Source organism: Eubalaena glacialis, chromosome 4, assembly GCF_028564815.1.
Source record: "Eubalaena glacialis isolate mEubGla1 chromosome 4, mEubGla1.1.hap2.+ XY, whole genome shotgun sequence".
Taxonomy (NCBI): Eukaryota; Metazoa; Chordata; class Mammalia; order Artiodactyla; family Balaenidae; genus Eubalaena; species Eubalaena glacialis.
Window position 1 is genome coordinate 143121114 of NC_083719.1, and position 24995 is coordinate 143146108.

The following is a 24995-nucleotide window of genomic DNA, read 5'->3' on the forward strand; positions in this document are numbered from 1 at the left end:
TTATTCTCTGGGATGCTGACACTGTCCAGTCCAAATCACCCAGAGACAGGCTGAAATAAAAACACACAAATAAATGAGAAAAAAAGGAACCTTTGAGTTTTGGTAATGTGAGCAGACTGTCAATGGATCCAGTTGAGAAGATTCCATACTTCCTTTCACACAAGCAGTTCACATGTCCCAATTGGAGGACTTGGATATGGGGATGAAGACTGTATAAGACAGCCTTACCCTTCTGAGGAGGGGAGAGGGACCATGTAGCTGATACTGGTATTGAGAAGCTGAACTAGCTCAGCATACAACACAAGAGCCCCTTAACTATTCCCCTTTTAAAGATATGTAATACTCCCTTCACCCTTTTTCCAGTACTTTTCATTCCCAAATAAAACATACTAAGTGGCCTTGTAGTATAATGGAATGTTGTGTCTCTGTAACATAATTTGAACTGTATGCATTTTTAAAAAGAGGTAAGTCTTTGACTTCTTATTACTCTTAAATTATATTTGGCAGCATCATACCTTCCAAAGCATCAGCACACCTGGGACAATTTATTGTTTCTTTATTAGAATTCATCTTATTCCTAAACAGCAAAGTTCAAAAGAACTTTATTTATATAAGCTAGCTTGTAACTTTGTCATCATTTGGCGCTTTTAGGGTGACATTTCCCTAGAAATATAGGTGACTATTCCAGTATACCTTTTCCAAACTGACTGAAAGATTCAGAGGAACATATAGACATATACATATAAATTATGTGGATAAAGTATGATGTAGCTGACCACACAGGTAACAGAAGCATGTAGGTATAAAGTAAGGAGAACTAGTTCTAAGTGAAAAGACTGGAAACACCTGGAGATGGATTTCTCCTTTTTATTTTGGCAATTAGGTTTCATTGCCTACATGGTGGTAAATACTATCAGGGCCCATTTAGTTCAGCAAATCCCATTAATTCTACAGAGCTTCTCCATCCCTCTAAATTTAAGAAAAGTTATAAAGTAAGCATAGTCCATACTGGCCTTCTAGATTCCTCAGCACTATTTCAAGGCTTGCTCTAATCTTCCTTTAAGATCTTAAAGAACTAAATATTTCATCTTGGTAGCACTTTTCACTAATGCAATTTTTACATTCATATATGTGTTTATTTAAATAATATCTATCTTCCTCATTATAATAAAGGAGGGCAGAGATACTGTCTTTTTTTGTTCACCATTATGTCTCTAGAGTTTATTACAATACCTGATATATAATTAGTCCTCAATTAATATTTAATGAATAAATAAATTCTTAAATGAATGAAAGCATGAATGAACTAACAATAAACTCAATCCTAATATTCTCCTACTCTAAGCTTCCCAGAATCAAGTTATATTATCCTGGAATGCAACCAATATATTAATTGTTGATATGGAGACAAGATGATAGTGATTTAGTAATGCAACTATTAGGCTCATTTGCATTTGAGAGAGGTAGGAAGGGAAATAAAGAGGGGAAGGAGGGAAGAGAAAAAGGAAGTAAGGAGAAGGGGGGAGGGGAGAGGGAGCAGGAGAATGGATGAATGCCTAGAGTTTGCTTAACAGAAAGAAATGATAAATAAGGTGAAATGTCAGCCATCAACTTCAAAGCTAGTTGTTTAAGGGATAGGATCCTATACTTATTTCAATATGATTAGTTAACTATGCACTTATAATAATATCACATATGTTACTAATATAACACCATGTTGTATTCTCTATAACTATGATTCATTGTCTGACTAAATATGAATAAACTCCAATTTTTCATAAGGATAGGTTATTTGTTCAATTTTTAGAACACAGATCTTCCTGTTAATCTGGTCCCTACAAAATCAGGGGCTTTACTAAGATAAATCAGCTAACAATTACCACATCAGTATAGAGAAATTGTGCCAATCAGTAGCTGCATAATCTGGGGCAAATCACTTTACTTCTTTGAGTCTGTTTCTCTAGCTGTAAAGACAAAAATATTAATACATACCTTATAGATTTTAAACTAAAATGCCCACAGGAGACAAAGAAGGTCACTATATAATGATAAAGGGGTCAATTTATCAAGATATAACAATTGTAAATATATATGCAACATTAGAGCACCTTAATATATAAAGCAAATACTAATAGAACTAAAAGGAGAAATAAACAGGAATACAGTAATAGTTGGGGACTTTAATACTCCACTCTTAACAATGGTTAGAGCATCCAGACCAAGAATCAATAAGGAAACAGAAGATTTGAACAATACTGTAGAACAAATGGACCTAAGAGACATACAGAACATTCCACCTGACAGCAACAGAACATACATTCTTCTCAAGCATGCACAGAACATTTTCTAGTATATATTATGTGCTAGGTCACAAAAGAAGTCTCAAAAAATTCAAGAAGATAGAAATTATATCAAGTATCTTTTCCTGCCACAATGGTATGAAACTGGAAATCAATAACAGGAGGAAAGCTGGAAAATGCACACATATGTGAAATAAAAAACACAATCCTGAACAATCAATGGATAAAAGAATAAGTCAAAAGTGAAAAAATATTTTTTGAGACAAATGAAACAGAAACACAACATAACAAAACTTATGGGATGCAACAAAAACAGTTCCAAGAGGAACGTTCATAGCTATAAACTCATGTATCAAGAAAAACATAAAGTTCTCAAATAAGCAACCTAACATTATACCTTGAGGAACTAGGAAAAGAAGAAAAAACTAGGCCTAAAGTTGGCAGAAAGAGGACATTATAAAGATTAGATCAGAAATAAATAAAATAGAAAACAGGATACCAATGAAAATAAAACAATCATAGAAGATTAAGAGTTGGGTATTTGAAAAGATAAAACTGACAAACCTTCAGCTAGACTAAACAAGAAAAAAAAAGGGCACAAATAAATATAATTATTAATGGAAGAGGAGACATTCCATTCCAGCTGATACCACAGAAATACAAAGGGTCATGAGACTACTAGGAAGAGTTGTACACCAATAAATTAAACAATCTAGAAGAAATGGATAAATCACTAGAAACATACAATTTACTAAGACTGAGTCATGAAGAAAAAGAAAATATGAACAAACCAATTATAAGTAAGAGATAAGTAAAAAGATTTAATCAGTAATGAAAAACTTCCCAACAAAGAAAAGACCAGAACCAAATGTTTTCACTGGTGAATTTTACCAAGCATTCAAAGAAGAATTAATGCCAATTATTCTTAAACTATTCAAAAAAAATTAAAGAGAAAGGAATGCTCCCAAACTCACTTTACAAGGCCAGGATTACCCTGACACCAAAGTCAGATAAGGATACTGCAAGAAAAGAAAACTACATGCTAATATCCTTGATACATATAGATGCAAAAATCCTCAACAAAATACTAGCAAACCAAATTCAACAGCACATTGGAAAAATCATACACCATGAGCAAGTGGGATTCAGCTCTGGGATGCAAGGATGATTCAGCATATGCAAATCAAAACGAAAGTTAAAAATAATACAATTAACTCAATAGATGCAAAAAAGCATTTGAAAAAATCAACACTTTTTCATGATAAAAATCCTTGACAAATTAGGTTAGAAGGAATGTACCTCAACATAATATAGGCCATTATATAACAAGCCCACAGCTCATATCATACTCAATGATGAGAGGCTGAAAGCTTTTCCTCTCAGATCAGAAATAAGGGGGCCCACTCACAACTCCTATTCAACACAGTATTAAAAGTCCTAGCCATAGCAATCAAGCAAGAAAAAAAGATATCCAAATTAGAAAGAAAGAAGTAAAACTGTCTCTGTTGGCAGGTGATATGATCTTGCATATAGAAAACCCTAAAGACTGCCAAAAAGCTGCTAGAACAAACTAATTCAATAAAGTTGCAGTATACAAAATTAACATATAAAAATCAGTTGTAATTTTATACACTAACAATAAACTAACTGAAAATGAAATTAAGAAAACAATCCTCTTCACAGGAGCACCAAAAACAATACAATACTTAGAGATAAGAAATGCTTGATCAAGGAGGTTAAAGATCTGTACAATGAAATCTATAAGACATTGATGAAAGAAACTAAAGAAGATGAAAATAAATGGAAAGATATCCCATGTTCATGAATCAGAAGAATTAATATTGTTAAAATATCTACTACCCAAAGCCATCTATAGATTCAATGCAATACTTAACAAAATTCCAATGGCAGTTTTTACAGAAATGGAACAAACAATCCTAAAATTTGTATGGGACAAAAGATCCTGAATAGCTAAAGCAATCTGAAACAAGAATAATAAAGCTGGAGGTATCACACTCCTGATTTTAAACTATACTACAAAACTACAGTAATCAAAACAGTATGGGTCTGTTGTAAAAACAGACACATAGACCAATGGAGCAGAACTGAGAGTCCAGAAATAAACCCTCACATATATGGCCAACTAATATTTGACAAGGGAGTCAAGAATGCTCAATGGAGAAACGATAGTCTCATTCAATGAATGGTGTTGGGAAAACTGGATAACCACATGCAAAAGAATTTGCATCAGGGAAATGCAAATCAAAACCATAATGAACAACCACCTCACACCTGTTAGAATGGCTATCATAAAAAAGACAAGAGATAAGTGCTTGCTAGCTAGGATGTGAAAAACAGGGAATCTTGTACACTAATGATAAGAATGTAAATTAGTATAGTCACTATGGAAAACAGTATGGAAGTTTCTCAAAAAATTAAAACCAGAACTACCATATGATCCACCAATCCTGCTTCTGGGTACATATCCAAAAGAAATTAAATCACTAGCGCTAAGAAGTTCCTGTACAACCATGTTCATTGCAACATTCTTTTTTTAAAAAACTTTTTATTTTATATTGGAGTATAGCCAATGAACAACATTGTGACAGTTTCAGGTGCACAGCAAAGTGACTCAGCTATACATATACATGTATCCATTCTCCCCCAAACTCCCCTCCCATCCAGGCTGCCACATGACATTAAGCAGAGTTCCCTGTGCTATACAGTAGGCCCTGGTTTGTTATCCATTTTGAATATAGCAGTGTGTACATGTCCATCCCAAACTCCCTAACTATCCCTTCCTCCCACCCTTCTGCCCGGTAATCGTAAGTTCGTTCTCTAAGTCTGTGAGTCTGTTTCTGTTTTGTAAATAAGTTCATTTGTATCATTTTTTTTTTAGATTCCATATATAATGGATATCATACAATATTTCTCTTTCTCTGTCTGACTTACTTCACTCAGTATGACAATCTCTAAGTCCATCCACGTTGCTGCAAATGGCATTATTTCATTCTTTTTAATGGCTGAGTTATATTCCATTGTATACATGTACCACATCTTCTTTATCCATTCCTCTGTTGATGGACATTTAGGTTGCTTCCATGTCTTGGCTATTGTAAACAGTGCTGCAATGAACACTGGGGTGCATGCATCCTTTCGGACCATGTTTTTCTTCAGATACATGCCCAGGAGTGGGATTGCAGGGTCATATGGTAGCTCTATTTTTAGTTTTTTAAGGAACCTCCATACTGTTCTCCATAGTGTCTGTACCAATTTACATTCCCACCAACAGTGTAGGAAGGTTCCCTTCTCTCCACACCCTCTCCAGCATTTATTGTTTACAGATTTTTTCATGATAGCTGTTTTGACTGGTGTGAGGTGATATCTCATTGTAGTTTTGACTTGCATTTCTCTAATAATTAGCAATGTTAAACATCTTTTCATGTGTCTCTTGCCCATCTGTATGTCTTCTTTGAGAAATGTCTATTTAGGTCTTCTGCCCATTTTTTGATTGGGTTGTTTGTTTTGATGATATTAAGCCTCATGAGCTGTTGGTAAATTTTGGAGACTAATCCCTTGTCGGTTACATCATTTGCAAATATTTTCTCCCAATCTGTGGGTTGTCTTTTTGTTTTGTTTATGGTTGCCTTTGCTGCTCAAAAAGTTTTGAGTTTAATTAGGTCTCATTTGTTTATTTTTGTTTTTATTTCCATTATTCTGGGAGATGGATTGAAAAAGATATTGCTGCGATTTATGTCAGAGTGTTCTGCCTATGTTTTCCTCTAGGAGTTTTATAGTGTCTAGTCTCACATTTAGGTCTTTAATCTATTTTGAGCTTATTTTTGTGTAAAAGAGTGATCTAATTTCATTTTTTTACATGTAGCTGTCCAGTTTTCCCAGCACCATTTGTTGAAGAGACTGTCTTTCCACCATTGTGTAGTCTTGCCTCCTTTGCCGTAGATTAACTGATGCAGCATTCTTTACAATAGCCAAGACGTAGAGGCAACCTAAGTGTCTGTTGATGGATGAATGGATAAAGAAGATGTGATACACACACACACACACACACACACACACACAGAATGGAATATTATTCTTCTATAAAAAGGAAATCCTGCCACTTGTGACAACATGGATGAACCATGAGGGCATTAGGTTAAGCGAAATAAGTCAGAGAGAGGAAGACCAGTTCTGTATGATCTTACTTATATGTGGAATCTAAAAAAATACTGAACTCATAGAAACAGTTAAAGGGTACAAGCTTTCAGTTATAAGGTGAATAAGATCTGAGTATCTAATCTACAGAATGGTGACTATAGTTAAAAACACTGTACAATATACTTAAAGTTTCTAATACAGTAAATCTTAGAAGTTCTTAACATACACAAACACACACACACACACACACACAATGTAACTATGTGAAGTGATGAATGTGTTAACTAACCATATTGTGGTAATCATTTTGCAATACATACACATAAATCATCACACTGTACATCTTAAACTCACACAATGACATATGTCAATTATATCTCAGAAAAGCTGGAAAAATCTATATCATTTACCACGATAATTGTGAACTGAAATGAGATATGTAAAAGCCCCTTTGTAAAACTTAAACTTTCTAAAAGTCTAAGGAGTTATCATGTTTTTTTTTTAATTAATTAATTTATTAATTTATTTTTGGTTACATTGGGCCTTCGTTGCTGCGCAAGGGCTTTCTCTAGTTGTGGTAAGCGGGGGCTACTCTTCATTGCTGTGCACGGGCTTCTCATTGCGGTGGCTTCTCTTGTTGCAGAGCATGGGCTCTAGGCGCGTGGGCTTCAGTAGTTGTGGCACGCGGGTTTCAGTAGTTGTGGCACATGGGCTTAGTTGCCCTGCGGCATGTGGGATCTTCTGGACCAGGGCTCCAACCCGTGTCTCCTGCATTGGCAGGCAGATTCTTAACCACTGCGCCACCAGGGAAGTCCAGGAGTTATCATGTGAATTTTTAAACATTTATGTCAAAAAAATATTCATGTCAGAATTATATTTTAATTACATGGAACACTTGGATGCTGCCTGTGTCCTTAGGCATCATCGGTTCTTCAAAATAAAAAGGCCTTGTTTACTACTATGAGGGTTGTGAAAGGCGCAAGTGACATAACATCAGTGCAGGTGCTTTAACCATGTAAAATTATGATTATTTAAAATTCCAGTCAAATTCTACCACAAAAAAATGCTCTTACCACAAAAATTCATTAGTAGTACACAGCAACATACTTTTTTCAAAATATCCTTATATCAGCAATTTGAAACAACCAAAGAATTTGAACTTTGAAGAACATTATCCTCTAAACTGTGTCGTGAGTTACAAAAATGCAAAGTTATCCGAGAGGTATCTACATAAAAATAATCATCAAAATCCCTTGGACCAATTTCATTAAATAGTTCTTTATGGCAAAGATCTAATGTGAAAATAATGATGATTTGGAAATACAAGTATGCAATCAGGTTCTTCAAAAAGTGCATGTAAATTTAATTATCCCTCGAAGCTATTTTTTGAAATGGGCAAAAATACCAGCAATGTGTCATAAATGCAGTATTTCTGCTCAGAGCAGTGATTTAGAGTTTCATGGCTTGCCAAGGCTAGAGTTCCTCCCAAAGACTGAGAGTATCCACAAAGCAGTCAAGCTAGTCATTATCTAGAATGCTGGATATAAAATCATCAGCTTCCAATTGTTTGATAGGATTAAATAGGAAAACATTGCAAAGAATTGAGAGAGAAAAAAGATTTGAAATCCTACTCCACCTCAAACGACCTCTCTGTGTGACCTCTGAAATGGAAATGGGTTATGAAATAAACGCTTTAGCCCACTCAACAGGGTAGGTGACTGAATCGTCAAGAAGGATGCTGAAACTGCGGCCTAGAAAAGCACCAACATTGTAAAACAGGTCAGCACAGGAAGGAGAATAAAAACACACATCCGCCAATCTTGCTCATCATATGGCCTTCAGCAAGAATATAAAATAAATTTGAAACAATGAAAATAGTCCCTCGAAATAAAAAACATTCCACCAATCCACACTCTATGAATGTTTTAACTAATCCAGAGGCCACTTTTACTCTGCAATTAATTGCAGAGATAACATTTTTGAAAGGCAAAGGCAATAAGGACATCTCGTGTCATGCTGCCATCTCCACTTATTTTTCCAAGCCTGTTGCAGCTATTTGCACCAATTCCATATAATAAATTCCTGAAATAGCCCTTGGTCTCCTTCCAGACTCTTAGTATCTTCCTTTTATTGCTAGATTACTGCTTCCCTACACATCCCTCCCAGGGACTTAGGGATGACACTAAGAGGGTGGCAGCATGACTGAGGGAAGACATTGTGAGCACGTCCCTCCACTAAATTTGGCACGCTAGCACAACCTTTGCAGGACTTGTGGTCTGGATGTGAACCAGGGTAGGAGACCTTTGCCCAAGGAGAACCTTAAAGCCAAGTTCAGTCTAGCTGGATTGTCAGAAAAACTTACAGCTTTCAATTTCCAAGGTGCAGTTTTGTTCATCCAGTGGGTACCGCCTCAGGTCCATCATGCAGGCAGCTGTGGTTGTGATTCTAGAAGAGAAATATCAATGATACATGCTGTTAGCTGGTCCATGACTGAGCTGGAAAAATTAAATCTAAGTCTCAAAGAAGACAGCACTGGGCCTCTAGGAGACTGATTTAGCTTAAGCTCTAACAACAAAAAAAAGAGTGCTACAACTTTGGATAACCATTTTCCTTGATGAGCCTCATAATGCTTTGTAAATTAAACAGAGTGGACTAAATCAGTATTCTCCCAAGATGTGGTCCATTACCTACTTGGTACCCAAATCACCTGGGAACGTTTGTTAAACAGGCAGTTCCCATTCTCCAGAAGGTCTTGGGGGTGGGATGGGGCCATCCCAGGACTCTAGTTTACAAGCATCAAAGGTGATTGAGAAAAAAAAAAAAAAAAAAAAAGGTGATTGAGAAAACCAACATGGATATTACTCTTGCGCTCACATTTGTTTTCTCCTCCCCTTCTCAAGACCCTAAAATCAAACCTTCCAACAATCTTGGCTTTGGTCCATCATTTTTGACCTTTCTATACATACTGTGGTGCTTTGCAAGTGTGTTTGAATAACACACAATATGCCTTTCATCTGTCACCTGATTTGCTCTGTCCTGAATAATCTGATATTCTCACGGCCTGTTGGAGAGCTTCCTCCTATCGGTTGGCAGAGTTATTTATTTAGGACACACTGTACCTTTATTAATTTATCAGGGAGAAATGAATATGTCTCCTTAATGTCTTTATATTTCTCTGTCACCATTTTTCACTAATCTCACTTTTCACTAATTGAAGACCTGCTAGAAAGAGCCAAAAAACATACAGCCCTAAATGATTTATCAATTTGGTTTCTGATCAATAAGGCAGCACAATGTTATAAAAAAGTAGAAGTTTTAAAACACAACAGACATAGGTTTGGATTCTAATTCTGCCTCACTAACTGTGATACACATCAAGATGGTTAATATCTCCTAACCAGCCTTAGTTTCTTTGTCTGTAAAAAGGGGGCATTCTTAACAACAACAATAATAACAGCCTAACAGAGTTTCTGTATGAACTAATAGAATAATTTATGTAAAGAATATAAAAGAGTCCCTACACATAATAGGCCCTTCACATCTGCTGAAAAAAACTAAGAGGAGAAACTGATGTTAAATTTGACCAACTTTGGCTTACTCTGCTCCTAGAGGTACTATACTGTGTGTTGGAAACAGAGAAATAAGATGCAGATCCAGCTTGGGAGAAACAATCCATAGCTAGACCTTTTTCATTAGAAGGTCTTGGGCAGAGCTTAGACAAGTAGTCCAGGTAGACTGAATCTCTGAAATTCCTTAGTTAGGTGTGAGAGTCCTACTCCTCAGTTGTAGGATGGAAATACATAAATGACTTAATGTAAGTAGTTCATGCCTCTTTAGTTTGATTACTTCTTCATTAAGGTTTGTGCTGTTAATTTTTGTTTTCCTCTTTAGTGATAAGTGAGTATCCTAGGGGTGATGTTCATCCTGGGTTCCTTGCTCTCCTTCACCAGGAGATGGCTACTCTGCCTCAACTCCTTTCCACCTCCACTGCCTTCCTCAGTGTCTATGGTCCCACTGCCTCACTTCCATGTTACTATAGTATCTTGGTCTCCTAGCCTCTCCATTTGCCTCCCTACTAACTATAATTCATACAACAGTCAGATGTTTTAAAACCATAGATCAGATTTTATCCCTCCTCTTTAAAATTTTCAGTGGCTCTTCCAAAAATCCAGTCTTGCCTATGGTCTATTGTGCCCTGAGTAATCTCACCCTTCTCTCCCAATATTTTCTCATACCAAGTCCTCACTGACTATTTCCAGCCTTCACATTTGTTCTCTCTGCCTAGAACTTGTGTCCCCCCCAATACTCACAGAGCATTTTTTCTGATCCTTTAGCTCAAAAATCAACTCCTCTGAAAGGGCTTTCCTAAGCAGCCCACCCAAAGTGGCTGCCTTAACTAATGCTCCACCTTAGCTGTTTATTTCCTTCAAGGAATTACTACAATCTTAAATTATCTTGCTTATTTCTTTTCTTGTAAGAACTATTTTTCCCAGTAAAGTTTAAGCTGTTTAAAGACACAGACTTTTTTCTATTTACTGTAAGGGAATCAAAAAGTATCTGTTGAAAGGATAAATACAGGAATTATACAGAGTCAAGCAGTTGGTTTTTCTGTGCACATATCTTTTATTTGGAGGATTATTTTATTGCATCATTTCTCTTTTTTTAAACTTACAATGTGTCTTAGGTTTTAGGGATTCTTTTTATATTTTTAACAGTAAGTAAGTTTTAATCCACTTAATTAGCATTACATAACTAGTACCAGAGTTTATCTTAGTATCGAACTGATTGTTTTCCCTTTCAATGGGACTGATCAAATACCTATATTTTATAAATTATAAAAATTATATAAAAATTAACATTCACATTTCCTCAGGGTTAAGAAAAGACAATTTATTTTGGCTATGTGATACTTGGCTAAATTTTTCACTGGTCCACTGATTTTTTTTCAAAGGGTCGATCCAACCTGAATTACCACTAACATACAGGAAACTGAATTGTGTAGAAGAGAAATTTTCAAAGGAAATATAATTAGGTGCATAGTGGGCATACCAAATTCTCATGTTATTTATGAAAAACAGCAGACGCAATCTCCATCTTGAGACACTAGAGAAAATCAACTTCATTTGATAGAATGAACACAAAAGACATGAAAGGTACAAGAGCATACATACCATAAAAAAGGAGAGCCATAAATAGATGACTGACTGTGTAAGTGAGGTGAAATTTGCAATTGCTACTACAGGTTGTAGTTTACACTTTCTGTTGATGCATATTCATGGCAACTAACATCTGTGAACACTAGAGCTGTGAGCAAGAAAAATAAACTGACTAATTCTATTGCAGAAGCAATTGAGTTTCTACTCATGTTTTAAAAATGAAGTATTAAGAAAGTGTTTTTCTCACATCAACAACATTCATATTCACACTGATGTTTTACTTTTTTTAATGCTATAGTATACTTTGTAAAACTAAAACATATATATAAATGTTTTCTAGTTGATGTTTATAAGCATTTGTATCTCCTGTTGGATTAAAACAGAAACTGTAGCCAAAATAATCCATTTGGAATCCTGATCATACAAACCAGGATGAGTGACCTGAGATAAGTCACTTACATGCTCCAATACTAGGTTGCTCCTGAAACCCTGAACTAAAAACCTGCCATCCTGCTTTGTTGTGAGATGATAAAAGTAGGAAAAAATCCGTAACATTAAATATTCTGCATCTTTTGTTATTACTCGCTGCTAATGAGTAAATACAGTGATAACTCATTTAGCCAGTGGTTACTTGGTAGTGTGCATATGTATATGTTTATATACATGAAGAAATGTAGAATACCCACACACTTATTTTATAAGCAAATCAGAGCTATAAAATATGATATATATTCAAAAGAGTCATCATGCCATATGTGTATACGAAATTCTTATTAACAACTTTTAAGACAAAGTACTGACATGTAACATATCTGCATATTTTCTAGGTGCTTTGTGAGATCAGGAACAATTTTTGCCTTATTTCTATCTCAAAAACCTTGCCAGATGTTGGCATATGTCAATAACCCAAGATTAAAATAAAAATAATAATAATAACAACAACATAAAACAAACAAAGACAGCCATGGTCATAAGTATTCCCAAACTGAGGATTTTGAAGCAATTCTCTAGATTAAGTGTCTGATTTAATTTATATAAAAAATTCTCAAGCAAATTTAAAAGTCAAAATCATCCTTACAGAAGAAGCTACCCTGAAGTGAATCTTACTCAGAAAAGCTCAACGATCAACATCAAAATCTATTCTCGGGGACTTTCAGATTTGTAACAGGGTTGTTTCTCTAAGAATAAGTCAATAAAACAAATATACTTAAAGGGTTTTTCATGAACATGCCTTTCTGAATCCTGATAAAGATCCTTAATGGGCCTTAAATTACTCAACATCACTACGAGGAGTCTTTGAAGTGAAGCTAGTAACTCATTAGGCAGGCACCCTGATTAAGTTTCAAGACCATTGTGAAATATATGAAGACAGTTCTGTTTGCAATCAAAGGAAACAGTCAAGGATACCTACAAAATTTACCTCATTTACCTGTAGCAAATCTTCTATAGTTAAAAGTGGAAATGTGTCTTCTTTGGGGCTGAATACTGTGGCATGAAGACAGCCACCTTTGGGGAATACCGATTATTCTGACTGGGCTAAGAGATTTTTAGATAAATTTTTATTCCTCAGCCTTTGGGCACTCTCATCCAAAAATGATTTATGTCATAAAATACCGACATAGTGCAAGAAAACTAAATATGTAACATAAAATAAGAGTCACTAAAGGCATGCATAAAATCAAGAAATACAACAACTATGCCAGCATTTCATATCAAAGCCATAATAGATATTTTATGGTGTCATTACCTGAGATTTACTGATACTACTATATCATTCCAAGTTTGAATATGACCAAAGACAGTTATTAAGTAATAATAAATGCCTCTGCCACTCAGCCAATAGGAAATAACTCAGAGTCATCAACGTGACACACTTGGGGTCTTTCAGCAGATTCTTCAAGAGAGACTTCAGGAGCTAGAATACATGGTTAAACATGTGCCTTAACATGTGAAAACTTGTTAGGATTTCAACCAGAGATTATCAAAAAGTGACTCTGGACTTTTACTTTGTTTTATTTCTTTATCTAGACAACCATCCAGCTATTCCACACAAAAAAATTTGTTTTCAGCATCTTTGTATATTTTTTAAGAAAGTCAGCTGCCTTATCCTCAACTATATTCAAAACATATTTTCTAATTCACCACACGCTTTTCCTTTGTTCAAAATGTATATTTACCTAAAAGCACAACTTATTCTAATTACAAGGAATAAAGGAACCCCCTGGTATTAGTATGCAGCATTAATAGAGAAAAATTAGGATGTTAAAAAAGGTCAGTTATCAAAAAATATATTGATACATACTTTGCAAGCTGTAAAACAAACACTAAAGACTTCAGCTCTGGGGGAAAATTCCAATTACTGAATTTAAGCATTAGAGGATGAACTGAAATTTCGAAAAGTTCTAAAGAGCTCATCTGAGTCATTTCCCACAAGGGTACTTATAATTTTTTGTTTTAATATCTCCAAGAAGACTTGACATTATTTTGTATCTTACAACTATTTTAGCTGGGAAACAAATTTCCCACATATATCCACTCTTGTGATATGTTCTTGCTTTTTGTAGAGTAGACAGAACATCTACTGTAGGGTTTAGGTGACTTCAACTCTGGCATTCTCGATAATAATAAACATACCTCAAATTAATTGACCACTTACTATATTCCAGACACGATCTAGTGTTACTGAAATGTACCATCTCATTTAACATGAGGAGTGTCCTATTACTATTCCCATTTTACAGATGAGAAAATTGAGAGAGGGCAGACAGAAGAAGCAAGAAGAACTACAATCCTGCAGTCTATGGAATGAAAACCACATTCACAGAAAGACAGACAAAAGGAAAAGGCAGAGGACTATGCACCACATGAAGGAACAAGATAAAACCCCATAAAAACATCTAAAGAAGTGGAGATAGGCAATCTTCTAGAAAAAGAAGTCAGAATAATGATAGTGAAGATGATCCAGGACCTCAGAAAAAGAATGCAGGAAAAGATCAAGAAGATGAAAGAAATGTTTAACAAAGATCTAGAAGAATTAAAGAACAAACACCTAGAAGAATTAAAGAACAAACAAACAGAGATGAACAGTACAATAGCTGAAATGAAAAACACAATAGAAGGAATCAATAGCAGAATAACTGAGGCAGAAGAAAGGATAAGGGACCTGGAAGACAGAATGGTGGAATTCACTGCCACAGAGCAGTGAATAAAGAATAAAGAAAAAAGAATGAAAAGAAATGAAGACAGCCTAAGAGAGCACTGGGAAAACATTAAACACAACAACATTCACATTATAGGGGTCCCAGAAGGAGAAGAGAGAGAGAAAGGACCCGAGAAAATATTTGAAGAGATTAGAGTCAAAAACTTCCCTAACATGGGAAAGGAAATAGCCACCCAAGTCCAGGAGACACAGAGGGTCCCAGGCAGGATAAACCCAAGGAGAAACATGCCAAGACACATAGTAATCAAATTGACAACAATTAAAACAAAGAAAAATCATTGAAAGCAGCAAGGGAAAAATGACAAATAACATACAAGGGAACTCCCATAAGGTTACCAGCTGATTTCTCAGCAGAAACTCTACAAGCCAGAAGGGAGTGGCATGATATACTTAAAGTGATGAAAGGGAAGGACCTACAGCCAAGATTACTCTACCCAGCAAAGATCTCATTCACATTCGACGGAGAAATCAGAAGCTTTACAGACAAGCAAAAGCTAAGAGAATTCAGCACCACCAAACCAGCTCTACAACAAATGCTAAAGGAACTTCTCTAAGTGGGAAACACAAGACAAGAAAAGGACCTACAAAAACAAACCCAAAACAATTAAGAAAATGGTAATAGGAACATACATATTCATAATTACCTTAAACGTCAAAGGATTAAATGCTCCAACCAAAAGACACAGGCTTGCTGAATGGATACAAAAACAAGACCCATATATATGCTGTCTACAAGAGACCCAATTCAGACCTAGGGGCACATACAGACTGAAAGTGAGGGGATGGAAAAAGATATTCCATGCAATGGAAATCAAAAGAAAGCTGGAGTAGCAATACTCACATCAGGTAAAATAGACTTTAAAATAAAGAATGTTACAAGAGACAAGGTAAGACACTATGTAATGATCAAGGGATCAATCCAAGAAGAAGATAAAACAATTATAAATATATATGCACCCAACATAGGAGCACCTCAATACATAAGGCAACTGCTAACAGCTATAAAAGAGGAAATCGACAGTAACACAATAATAGTGGGGGACTTTAACACCTCACTTACACCAATGGGCAGATCATCCAAACAGAAAATTACTAAGGAAACACAAGCTTTAAATGACACAATAGACCAGATAGATTTAATTGATATTTATAGGACATTCCATCCAAAAACAGTAGATTACACTTTCTTCTCAAGTGCGCATGGAACATTCTCCAGGATAGATCACATCTTGGGTCACAAATCAAGCCTCACTAAATTTAAGAAAATTGAAATCATATCCAGCATCTTTTCTGACCACAACACTATGAGATTAGAAATCAATTACAGGGAAAAAAACGTAAAAAAACACAAACACATGGAGGCTAAACAATGCGTTACTAAATAATCAAGAGATCACTGAAGAAATCATAGAGGAAATCAGAAAATACTTACAGACAAATGACAATGAAAACACTATGATCCAAAACCTATGGGATGCAGCAAAAGCAGTTCTAAGAGGGAACTTTATAGCTACACAAGCCTACCTCAAGAAACAAGAAAAATCTCAAATAAACAACCTAACCTTACACCTAAAGTAGAGAAAGAAGAACAAACAAAAGCCAAAGTTAGCAAAAGGAAAGAAATCCTAAAGATCAGAGCAGAAATAAATGAAATAGAAACAAAGAAAGCAACAGCAAAGATCAATATAACTAAAAGCTGGTTCTTTGAGAAGATAAACAAAATTGATAAACCATTAGCCAGACTCATCAAGAAAAAGAGGGAGAGAACTCAAATCAATAAAATTAGAAATGAACAAGAAGTTACAACAGACACCGCAGAAATACAAAGCATCCTAAGAGACCACTACAAGCAACTCTATGCCAATAAAATGGACAACCTGGAAGAAATGAACAAATTCTTAGAAAGGTTTAACCTTCCAAGATTGAACCAGGAAGAAACAGAAAATATGAACAGTCCAATCACAAGTAATGAAATTGAAACTGTGATTAAAAATCTTCCAACAAACAAAAGTCCAGGACCAGATGGCTTCACAAGTGAATTCTATCAAACATTTAGAGAAGAGCTAACACCCATCCTTCTCAAACTCTTCCAAAAAATTGCAGAGGAAGGAACACTCTCAAACTCATTCTATGAGGCCACCACCACCCTGATACCAAAACCAGACAAAGATACTACAAGAAAAGAAAATTACAGACCAATATCACTGATGAATATAGATGCAAAAGTCCTCAACAAAATACTAGCAAACAGAATCCAACAATACATTAAAAGGATCATACACCATGATCAAGTGGTATTTATCCCAGAGATGCAAGGATTCTTCAGTATACGCAAATCAATCAATGTGATACACCATATTAACAAATTGAAGAATAAAAACCATATGATCATCTCAATAGTTGCAGAAAAAGTTTTTCACAAAATTCAACACCCATTTATGATAAATACTCTCCAGAAAGTGGGCAAAGAGGGAACTTACTTCAACATAATAAAGGCCATATACGACAAACCCACAGCAAACATCATTCTCAAGGGTGAAAAACTGAAAGCATTTCCTCTAAGATCAGGAACAAGACAAGGATGTCCACTCTCACCACTATTATTCAACATAGTTTTGGAAGTCCTAGCCATGGCAATCAGAGAAGAAAAAGAAATAAAAGGAATACAAATTGGAAAAGAAGAAGTAAAACTCTCACTGTTTGCGGATGACATGATACCATACATAGCGAATCCTAAAGATGTCACCAGAAAACTACTAGAGGTAATCAATGAATTTGGTAAAGTTGCAGGATACAAAATTAAAGCACAGAAATCTCTTGCATTCCTATACAGTAATGATGAAAAATCTGAAAGAGAAATTAAGGAAACACTCACATTTACCATTGCAACAAAAAGAATAAAATACCTAGGAATAAACCTACCTAGGGAGACAAAAGACCTGTATGCAGAAAACTATAAGACACTGATGAAAGAAATGAAAGATGATACCAACAAATGGAGAGATATACCATCTTCTTGGATTGGAAGAATCAATATTGTGAAAAAGACTATACTACCCAAAGCAATCTACAGATTCAATGCAATCCCTATCAAATTACCAATGGCATTTTTTACAGAACTAGAACAAAAAATCTTAATATTTGTATTGAGACACAAAGGACCCCAAAGAGCCAAAGCAGTCTTGAGGGAAAAAAATGGAGCTGGAGGAATCAGACTCCCTGACTTCAGAGTATACTACAAAGCTACAGTAATCAAGACAATATGGTACTGGCACAAAAACAGAAATATGGATCAATGGAACAGGATAGAAAGCCCAAAGATAAACCCATGCACCTATGGTCAACTAATCTATGACAAAGGAGGCAAGGATATACAATGGAGAAAAGACAGTCTCTTCAATAAGTGGTGCTGGGATAACTGGACAGCTACATGTAAAAGAATGAAATTAGAACACTCCCTAACACCATACACAAAAGTAAACTCAAAATGGATTAGAGACCTAAATGTAAGACAGGGCACTATAAAACTCTTAGAGGAAAACATAGGAAGAGCACTCTTTGACATAAATCACAGCAAGGTCTTTTTTGATCCAACTCCCAGAGTAATGGAAATAAAAACAAAAATAAACAATTGGGACCTAATGAAACTTAAAAGCTTTTGCACAGCAAAGGAAACCATAAACAAGATGAAAAGACAACCCTCAGTATGGGAGAAAATATTTGCAAATGAATCATCAGACAAAGGATTAATCTCCAAAATATATAAACAGCTCATGCAGCTCAATATTAAAAAAACAAACAACCCAATCCAAAAATGGGCAGAAGACCTAAATAGACATTTCTCCAAGGAAGACATAGAGATGGCCAAGAAGCACATGAAAAGCTGCTCAACATCACTAATTATTAGAGAAATGCAAATCAAAACTACAATGAGGCATCACCTCACACCGTTAGAATGGGCATCTTCAGAAAATCTACAAACAACAAATGCTGGAGAGGGTGTGGAGAAAAGGGAACCCTCTTGCACTGTTGGTGGGAATGTAAATTGATACAGCCACTATGGAGAACAGTATGGAGGTTCCTTAAAGAACTAAAAATAGAATTACCATATGACCCAGCAATCCCACTACTGGGCATATACCCAGAGAAAACCATAATTCAAAAAGACACATGCACCCCAATGTTCATTGCAGCACTATTTACAATAGCCAGGTCATGGAAGCAACCTAGATGCCCATCGACAGACGAATGGATAAAGAAGATGTGGTACATATATACAATGGAATACTACTCAGCCATAAAAAGGAATGAAATTGGGTCATTTGTAGAGACAGGGATGCATCTAGAGACTGTCATACAGAATGAAGTAAGTCAGAACGAGGAAAACAAATATCGTATATTAACGCATATATGTGGAACCTAGAAAATGGTACAGATGAACCGGTTTGCAGGGCAGAAATTGAGACACAGATGCAGAGAACAAACATATGGACACCAAGGGGGGAAAGCGGCAGGGGGTGGGGGTGGTGGTGTGATGAATTGGGAGATTGGGATTGACATGTATACAGTGATGTGTATTAAGTGGATGACTAATAAGAAAATAAATAAATAAATAAACATTTAAAAATAAATGCTGGAGAGGGTGTGGAGAAAAGGGAACCCTCTTGCACTGTTGGTGGGAATGTAAATTGACACAGCCCCTATGGAGAACAGTTTGGAGGTTCCTGAAAAAACTAAAAATAGAACTACCATACGACCCAGCAATCCCACTACTGGGCATATACCCTGAGAAAACCATAATTCAAAAAGAGTCATGTACCACAATGTTCATTGCAGCTCTATTTACAATAGCCAGGACATGGAAGCAACCTAAGTGTCCATCGACAGACGAATGGATAAAGAAGATGTGGCACATACACACAATGGAATATTACTCAGCCATAAAAAGAAACGAAATTGAGTTATTTGTTGTGAGGTGGATGGACCATAGTGTCTGTCATACAGAGTGAAGTAAGTCAGAAAGAGAAAAATATCCTATATTAACGCATATATGTGGAATCTAGAAAAATCGTACAGATGAACTGGTTTGCAGGGCAGAAATAGAGACACAGATGTAGAGAACAAACGTATGGACACCAAAGGGGGAAAGCGGAGGTGGGGGGTGGTGGTGGGATGAATTGGGAGACTGGGATTGACATGTATACACTAATATGTATAAAATAGATAACTAGTAATACCCTGCCATATAAAAAATAAATTAAAGAAAATTCAAGAAAAAAATTTGAAAAAGAAAACTGAGGCACAGATTGGCAGAGTGATTTTCTCCAAAAGTCACAGAGGGAGTGGTGGACTTGAGTTTTAAATCGAGGATGTTTGTCTCCAGAGCCCAGGTACTTAACTACCAGGCTATCACTAACTAGCTAGTTGACCTTGATGAAGTCATTTAGCTTCTCTGGAGGACTGGCCGATTTCTTATATCCCAAATGAGCTTGGAAATTCTATAATGCTATGAAAATACATTACATGTTCAGTGACCCTGTATATTTTGTAATTTTGTTTTACCCACACATTCAAATGCTATATTTCACAGCTGTTCATTCTGTTTTAGTCAATTATGTAGATTAGCCCACCCCAGACAAGCAAATACAGGCCTTTCCCCTAGGAGTCGCACTTAATATTCTCTCCTGATCGAAGGTCTCCCTCAGAATTTTTCTTCCAGCGTATGCTCTAGATTTACCTCCACAGAGGCCTTCTGCTTAAATTAAAATCTCCAATACTCATGCATAACTGTTTTTAAAAACTCTTTACAAGTCTTCATGTAGAGTCACATGGGCTACTATGCTCAACTTTGTAATCACCAAAAAAAGTAAGATTGCTAGCAATCATGCTCCCATTTGATAAATCATGCCTTTCAGATTAGAGCTATTTGTACTCTTCTGCAGCTGTTTGGCTTTCTGTGACTCCTTGCTTTTCTGGAATCTTATTCTCTGTAAAGATACCCTGCTCATTAAAGGAGACACAGGTTTCTACTACAAACTCAGGGATTATAATGAAAGACATTTCCTTGAGTAACACGCCTATGGAATCCAAACAGCAGTATCTAACATAATCTCATTTTGTAAGCATATAAATCCTAATCAATCAAAATATTAATAGATACGGACATACCAATCTATAGTCAGTCCCTTGTTTACCAAGATTCCCCATATTACATTCCTGGTGGTCTCATCCACATATCCTATGCTTATCTCACAATGAGAATATCCTCTCTTCTTTCTAGGTTATATCTTAAAGGGAGCCTGACCCTGAGAAAAAGCACTCTATTTTTTTTTCTACTTTTTGACTCACACCCTAACAAGTGAAATCTGGCTTCAGATCACTGTAAGAGATTTAATTATACCAGAGCCACTTACCAACTGGAAAGATACATTGCCGAGACTCTATTTCAACAGGGATTTTTTTTTTTTTTTTTTGGTTTGTTTTCACAATTTAAAACAATGTTTAGATATGTCAGATACTTTTTGTTGCATTCAATATTTAAAATATTTTATTTTGATTTATGATGCATCAGAGACATACCATTTCAGAATAAGTTCATCGACTTTATTCCAGTCCTTTAATTTTCTTTTTTTTAACAAAATAAGTGGCTCACAGACACTGATTTATAGCTGGTCAGTGACTGAGGTTACAACCTCAGCTGGGTCTGCTGTCACTTCTTCCGCATCCAGTGCAGTATTAATTTAAAATGTAAACTACACATGCTGGAGGTCTTCCTTTGTCTCTCCAGCTCCACCCTCCACCCTTAATCACCAGACTAGACTGCATCAACTTCAAAACTACCACCCTGGTTCTCTGGCTTCAGGTTGGATTTGGCCAACAGGGAGCAGACCAGGAGTTTGGGATAGGGGGAGAGTGAGAGATCAGGGGAACTGTACCCCAGGCCCCATACAGAGGAACCTGTATACAGGTCCCCTGACCATTCCCTCTTCTCCAAGTCTGGGATGCTAGGGAGCAGATGGCAACCTGCTGATCCTATCTCTGAGAGGGAGGGGGCACTGTTCCTTCTCTTTGTAAATCGCCCTTTTGTTACATTCATCTCAAATTATCCCATTTTCACTATGCCATCTGTTTCCTGTTGGGCCCCTGACTGATAGAATATATTATAGAAATGTATTTAAAATCTGAAGTTTCTCTAGCTAGGCTGTCAAAAAAATTTGAAGCATTCCATTTCTGGGTCTTTTGTCTTGGGATTTTAGGGATGGAGAGGGTGAAGTTTCCTTCCACCTTAAATGAACTGCCTCCTTCCTATGATTCCAGTCTCAGCTCTCTGTAGCCCACCCAAAAAGCGCTCTCCCTCCACCTTAGCTAAAGCAGCCCGTCCTCCCCTACCATTGGTCACTGTCTCATCTCATTTTATTTCCTTCATAATACTTATCACTATCTTAATTTAGTCTGTGTATGCACTGGCTTATTCATCATTCTTTGTCTCCCTAGTAGACTGAGTCTACATTAAGTTGGGTTTTTACGAAGCAGACCCTGAAGGATGCTCACCAGGGATCACCACCTGTGAAAGGAAGGGAGACGAAACAGGACCGGACAAAGGAAGATGCTGATGCAGGATGCTGGCCCAACAACACAGAAGTTCTGGGGGGAGTACTGCCACCAGAGTTACTCACATGAGACTGAAATGACCTTTAAACCACCTCCGTCCTCTACCGTCACTATACACACACACCTTCCTTGAGTGGCTGGTATCTGATGTCTGAGGAGAAGATACACTGAATTAAAAGGTCAGCGGGAAACATGTTCTGAGGTTGATCCAGGCTTCGACATGCCCTCACACATACATATTTTCCCTGCAGTGCATGGTTGCAACTGTGATAACCTGAATTACTGCTGCTGTTAATTTTTAAACACAAAACATAAATTACTCAGAGCTGCCTCCTGTCACATACTGGCAACTCAGCTTGTACTACTGACTCTAATAAAAGCCACCAACACTGCCGTCTCAGACTTATCTGCCACTCTGATCTCTAATGGCAAAAGATTTCCATCTCAATGGCATTTTTGCTATTTAAGTCTTTTACATAAAACAGGCAGCAAATATGTGGGAAAATGTTTCACACCATTAGAAACCACACATTTGTGTTAAAAACTTATACAGTGCTCTATGTCAATTATATCTCAATGGAACTGGAAGAAAAAAATTAAAAATAAATAAAAAGCATAATACAAAATAAAAAAGATGAGAAAAATATAAATTAAACCATGAGGATTATTACCTATCTAATCAGCAAAAAATTAAAGACATTATAATATTCAGTGGTACAGATTCTGCAGGGAAACAGACCCTCTCACACACGCTGCCAGTAGAATTATAAATCAGAACAGGCTTTCCGGATGGTATTGTAATAGAGAAGAATGGCCAGCATAGTGTTTGGTGATCTTCTGTAAGACTGGGATACACAGGGGCACAGAGGTCAAGAACAGAGGCCTTGGCAATGAGTAGTCCTGGGCCCACATCTTGACTCTGCCTCTTGCTGTGTGACCTTGAGCCAACACATAAAGAGAAGCTGCTATAATAAAAGGTCCTTTTGAACGCTGGACAATTATGTCTTCAGAATTCTATGGAAGCATGACCCTAAGCATCTCACCAAAAAGCAGTGACTTTCTTCTGACTTGTAAAAATCATCTCATTTCTTCAGAAGCTTTTAGCTGCTTAGGATGAAGTTTTGAAGTAGGGGGCGGGCGGTGCCTGTGGATCACAGAGCCCCTTATAGCTGAAGACTAATTAAAACAGAAAATTTAGAAGCTAAGATGGAAACGATATATTTGAAAAGTTACCCCTAAAACACATCTGTAATACATGGTAGTTTGAAAAAACAAGAAGAAAAGAAAAAACAAATTGCCTTGTACCCAAATGATGATGCACTGAATAAGAAGCTTAACTGACTAAATAAAGAATTGAAGCAGAATAAAGTGAATCATTAAAAAAAACCTGGGGCTCATTTTAAAGAAAACTTTCAAAGAAACAGAAAAGCCTCACAAAAAAAGAGCATAAACACTTATGTTGAAAATGACAGACAATTTACAATACAGGTCACTAAAATATTACAGCACATCCCAAAAAGGTAAAAATGAAGACAAGCACATCCGGTTCCTGGATGAAAAATGAAAATTGAAAATAGAAGATATCAGAAGGAAAAGGTGTGTAACAGTCTTTTTATATGGATAACTTCATTTCCTCCAACCTGGGAGATGGGAACAGGGTTGGAAGAATGAGAAGATGGACAGCCAAGTTAAAGGATGGCTACGCTGTCCATACTTTCCCCAGCTCGCCTCATCTCTCTGTCTCTCTGTTAGTTTCTCTCTCTAGAAAAAAAGTATGGAAAAATGGCTTCATAATTCAGTAAAATGTTACTGAGTATTAAACCCTGAAAATTAATTGTTTAACAAATAGCTGAGTGAGCTCTGCTGTTCCAGCTGGAGAAGAGAACAGACTGATAGATGTAATAAGAGCCTCTATTTTTACGGAGGGCTCAAGGGACAGATGATCTGCTGTTTGCATGGTCCAAACAGGAAGCTATGGTCATAAATTCTAACATGAAGGACATGGAGGATTTAGGTTAAATAGAAAGATGACTTGGCTGATAGTGAAGGCTATAAAATCATGAAATGGCTCCCCCGGGGTGGATGGTAGATTTCCCTTTCTGGAAATGATGTGTAAAGAAGAGGCTCGTCTGTCAGGATGATGGAAGGCGGCCTAAGCACAGTATCGGGATGGTCTCGGTGACAGTCTGTATTTTCTGGTTCACTAAAGCAGCCTCTATCTTTAATTTCCAGCAACTAAAGCAAATCTCTAAATCCCTTACAGCCTGGGCACACCTTTGCTAATTTGGCTTGTAATGGATTTTAGCTTAATAAAACAGACAATAAATTGAGGAGTTGCTAAATGTAATTAAATAACTGAAGAGGTGTAATACAACCTATAAACATTAAAGTATTTCAACACACACTTAATGACAACCAGGTCCAGGTAAAGATGTATTTCTGTCAGGTAATTACTAAGGGAATTGTTTAGGACTCAGAGGACTGGGATGCAATATTAAACGTTGGTTTTCATTTTCATGTTCAGCATTCACATTAGTTAAGGCATTTGTG

General features: G+C 36.3%; 1 protein-coding gene across 4 annotated transcripts in view; it reads right to left on the minus strand.

Moving 5' to 3' along the window:
- GABRB2 (gamma-aminobutyric acid type A receptor subunit beta2) overlaps positions 1 to 24995 on the minus strand; it is a 284907-nt gene that overhangs the window by 139528 nt on the left and 120384 nt on the right. For all 4 annotated transcript variants that reach the window (XM_061188414.1, XM_061188415.1, XM_061188413.1 and 1 more), the window contains exon 6: positions 8821 to 8903. In XM_061188414.1, coding sequence (XP_061044397.1) covers positions 8821 to 8903 — 83 coding nt within the window. The remainder of the gene's footprint in view (positions 1 to 8820; positions 8904 to 24995) is intronic.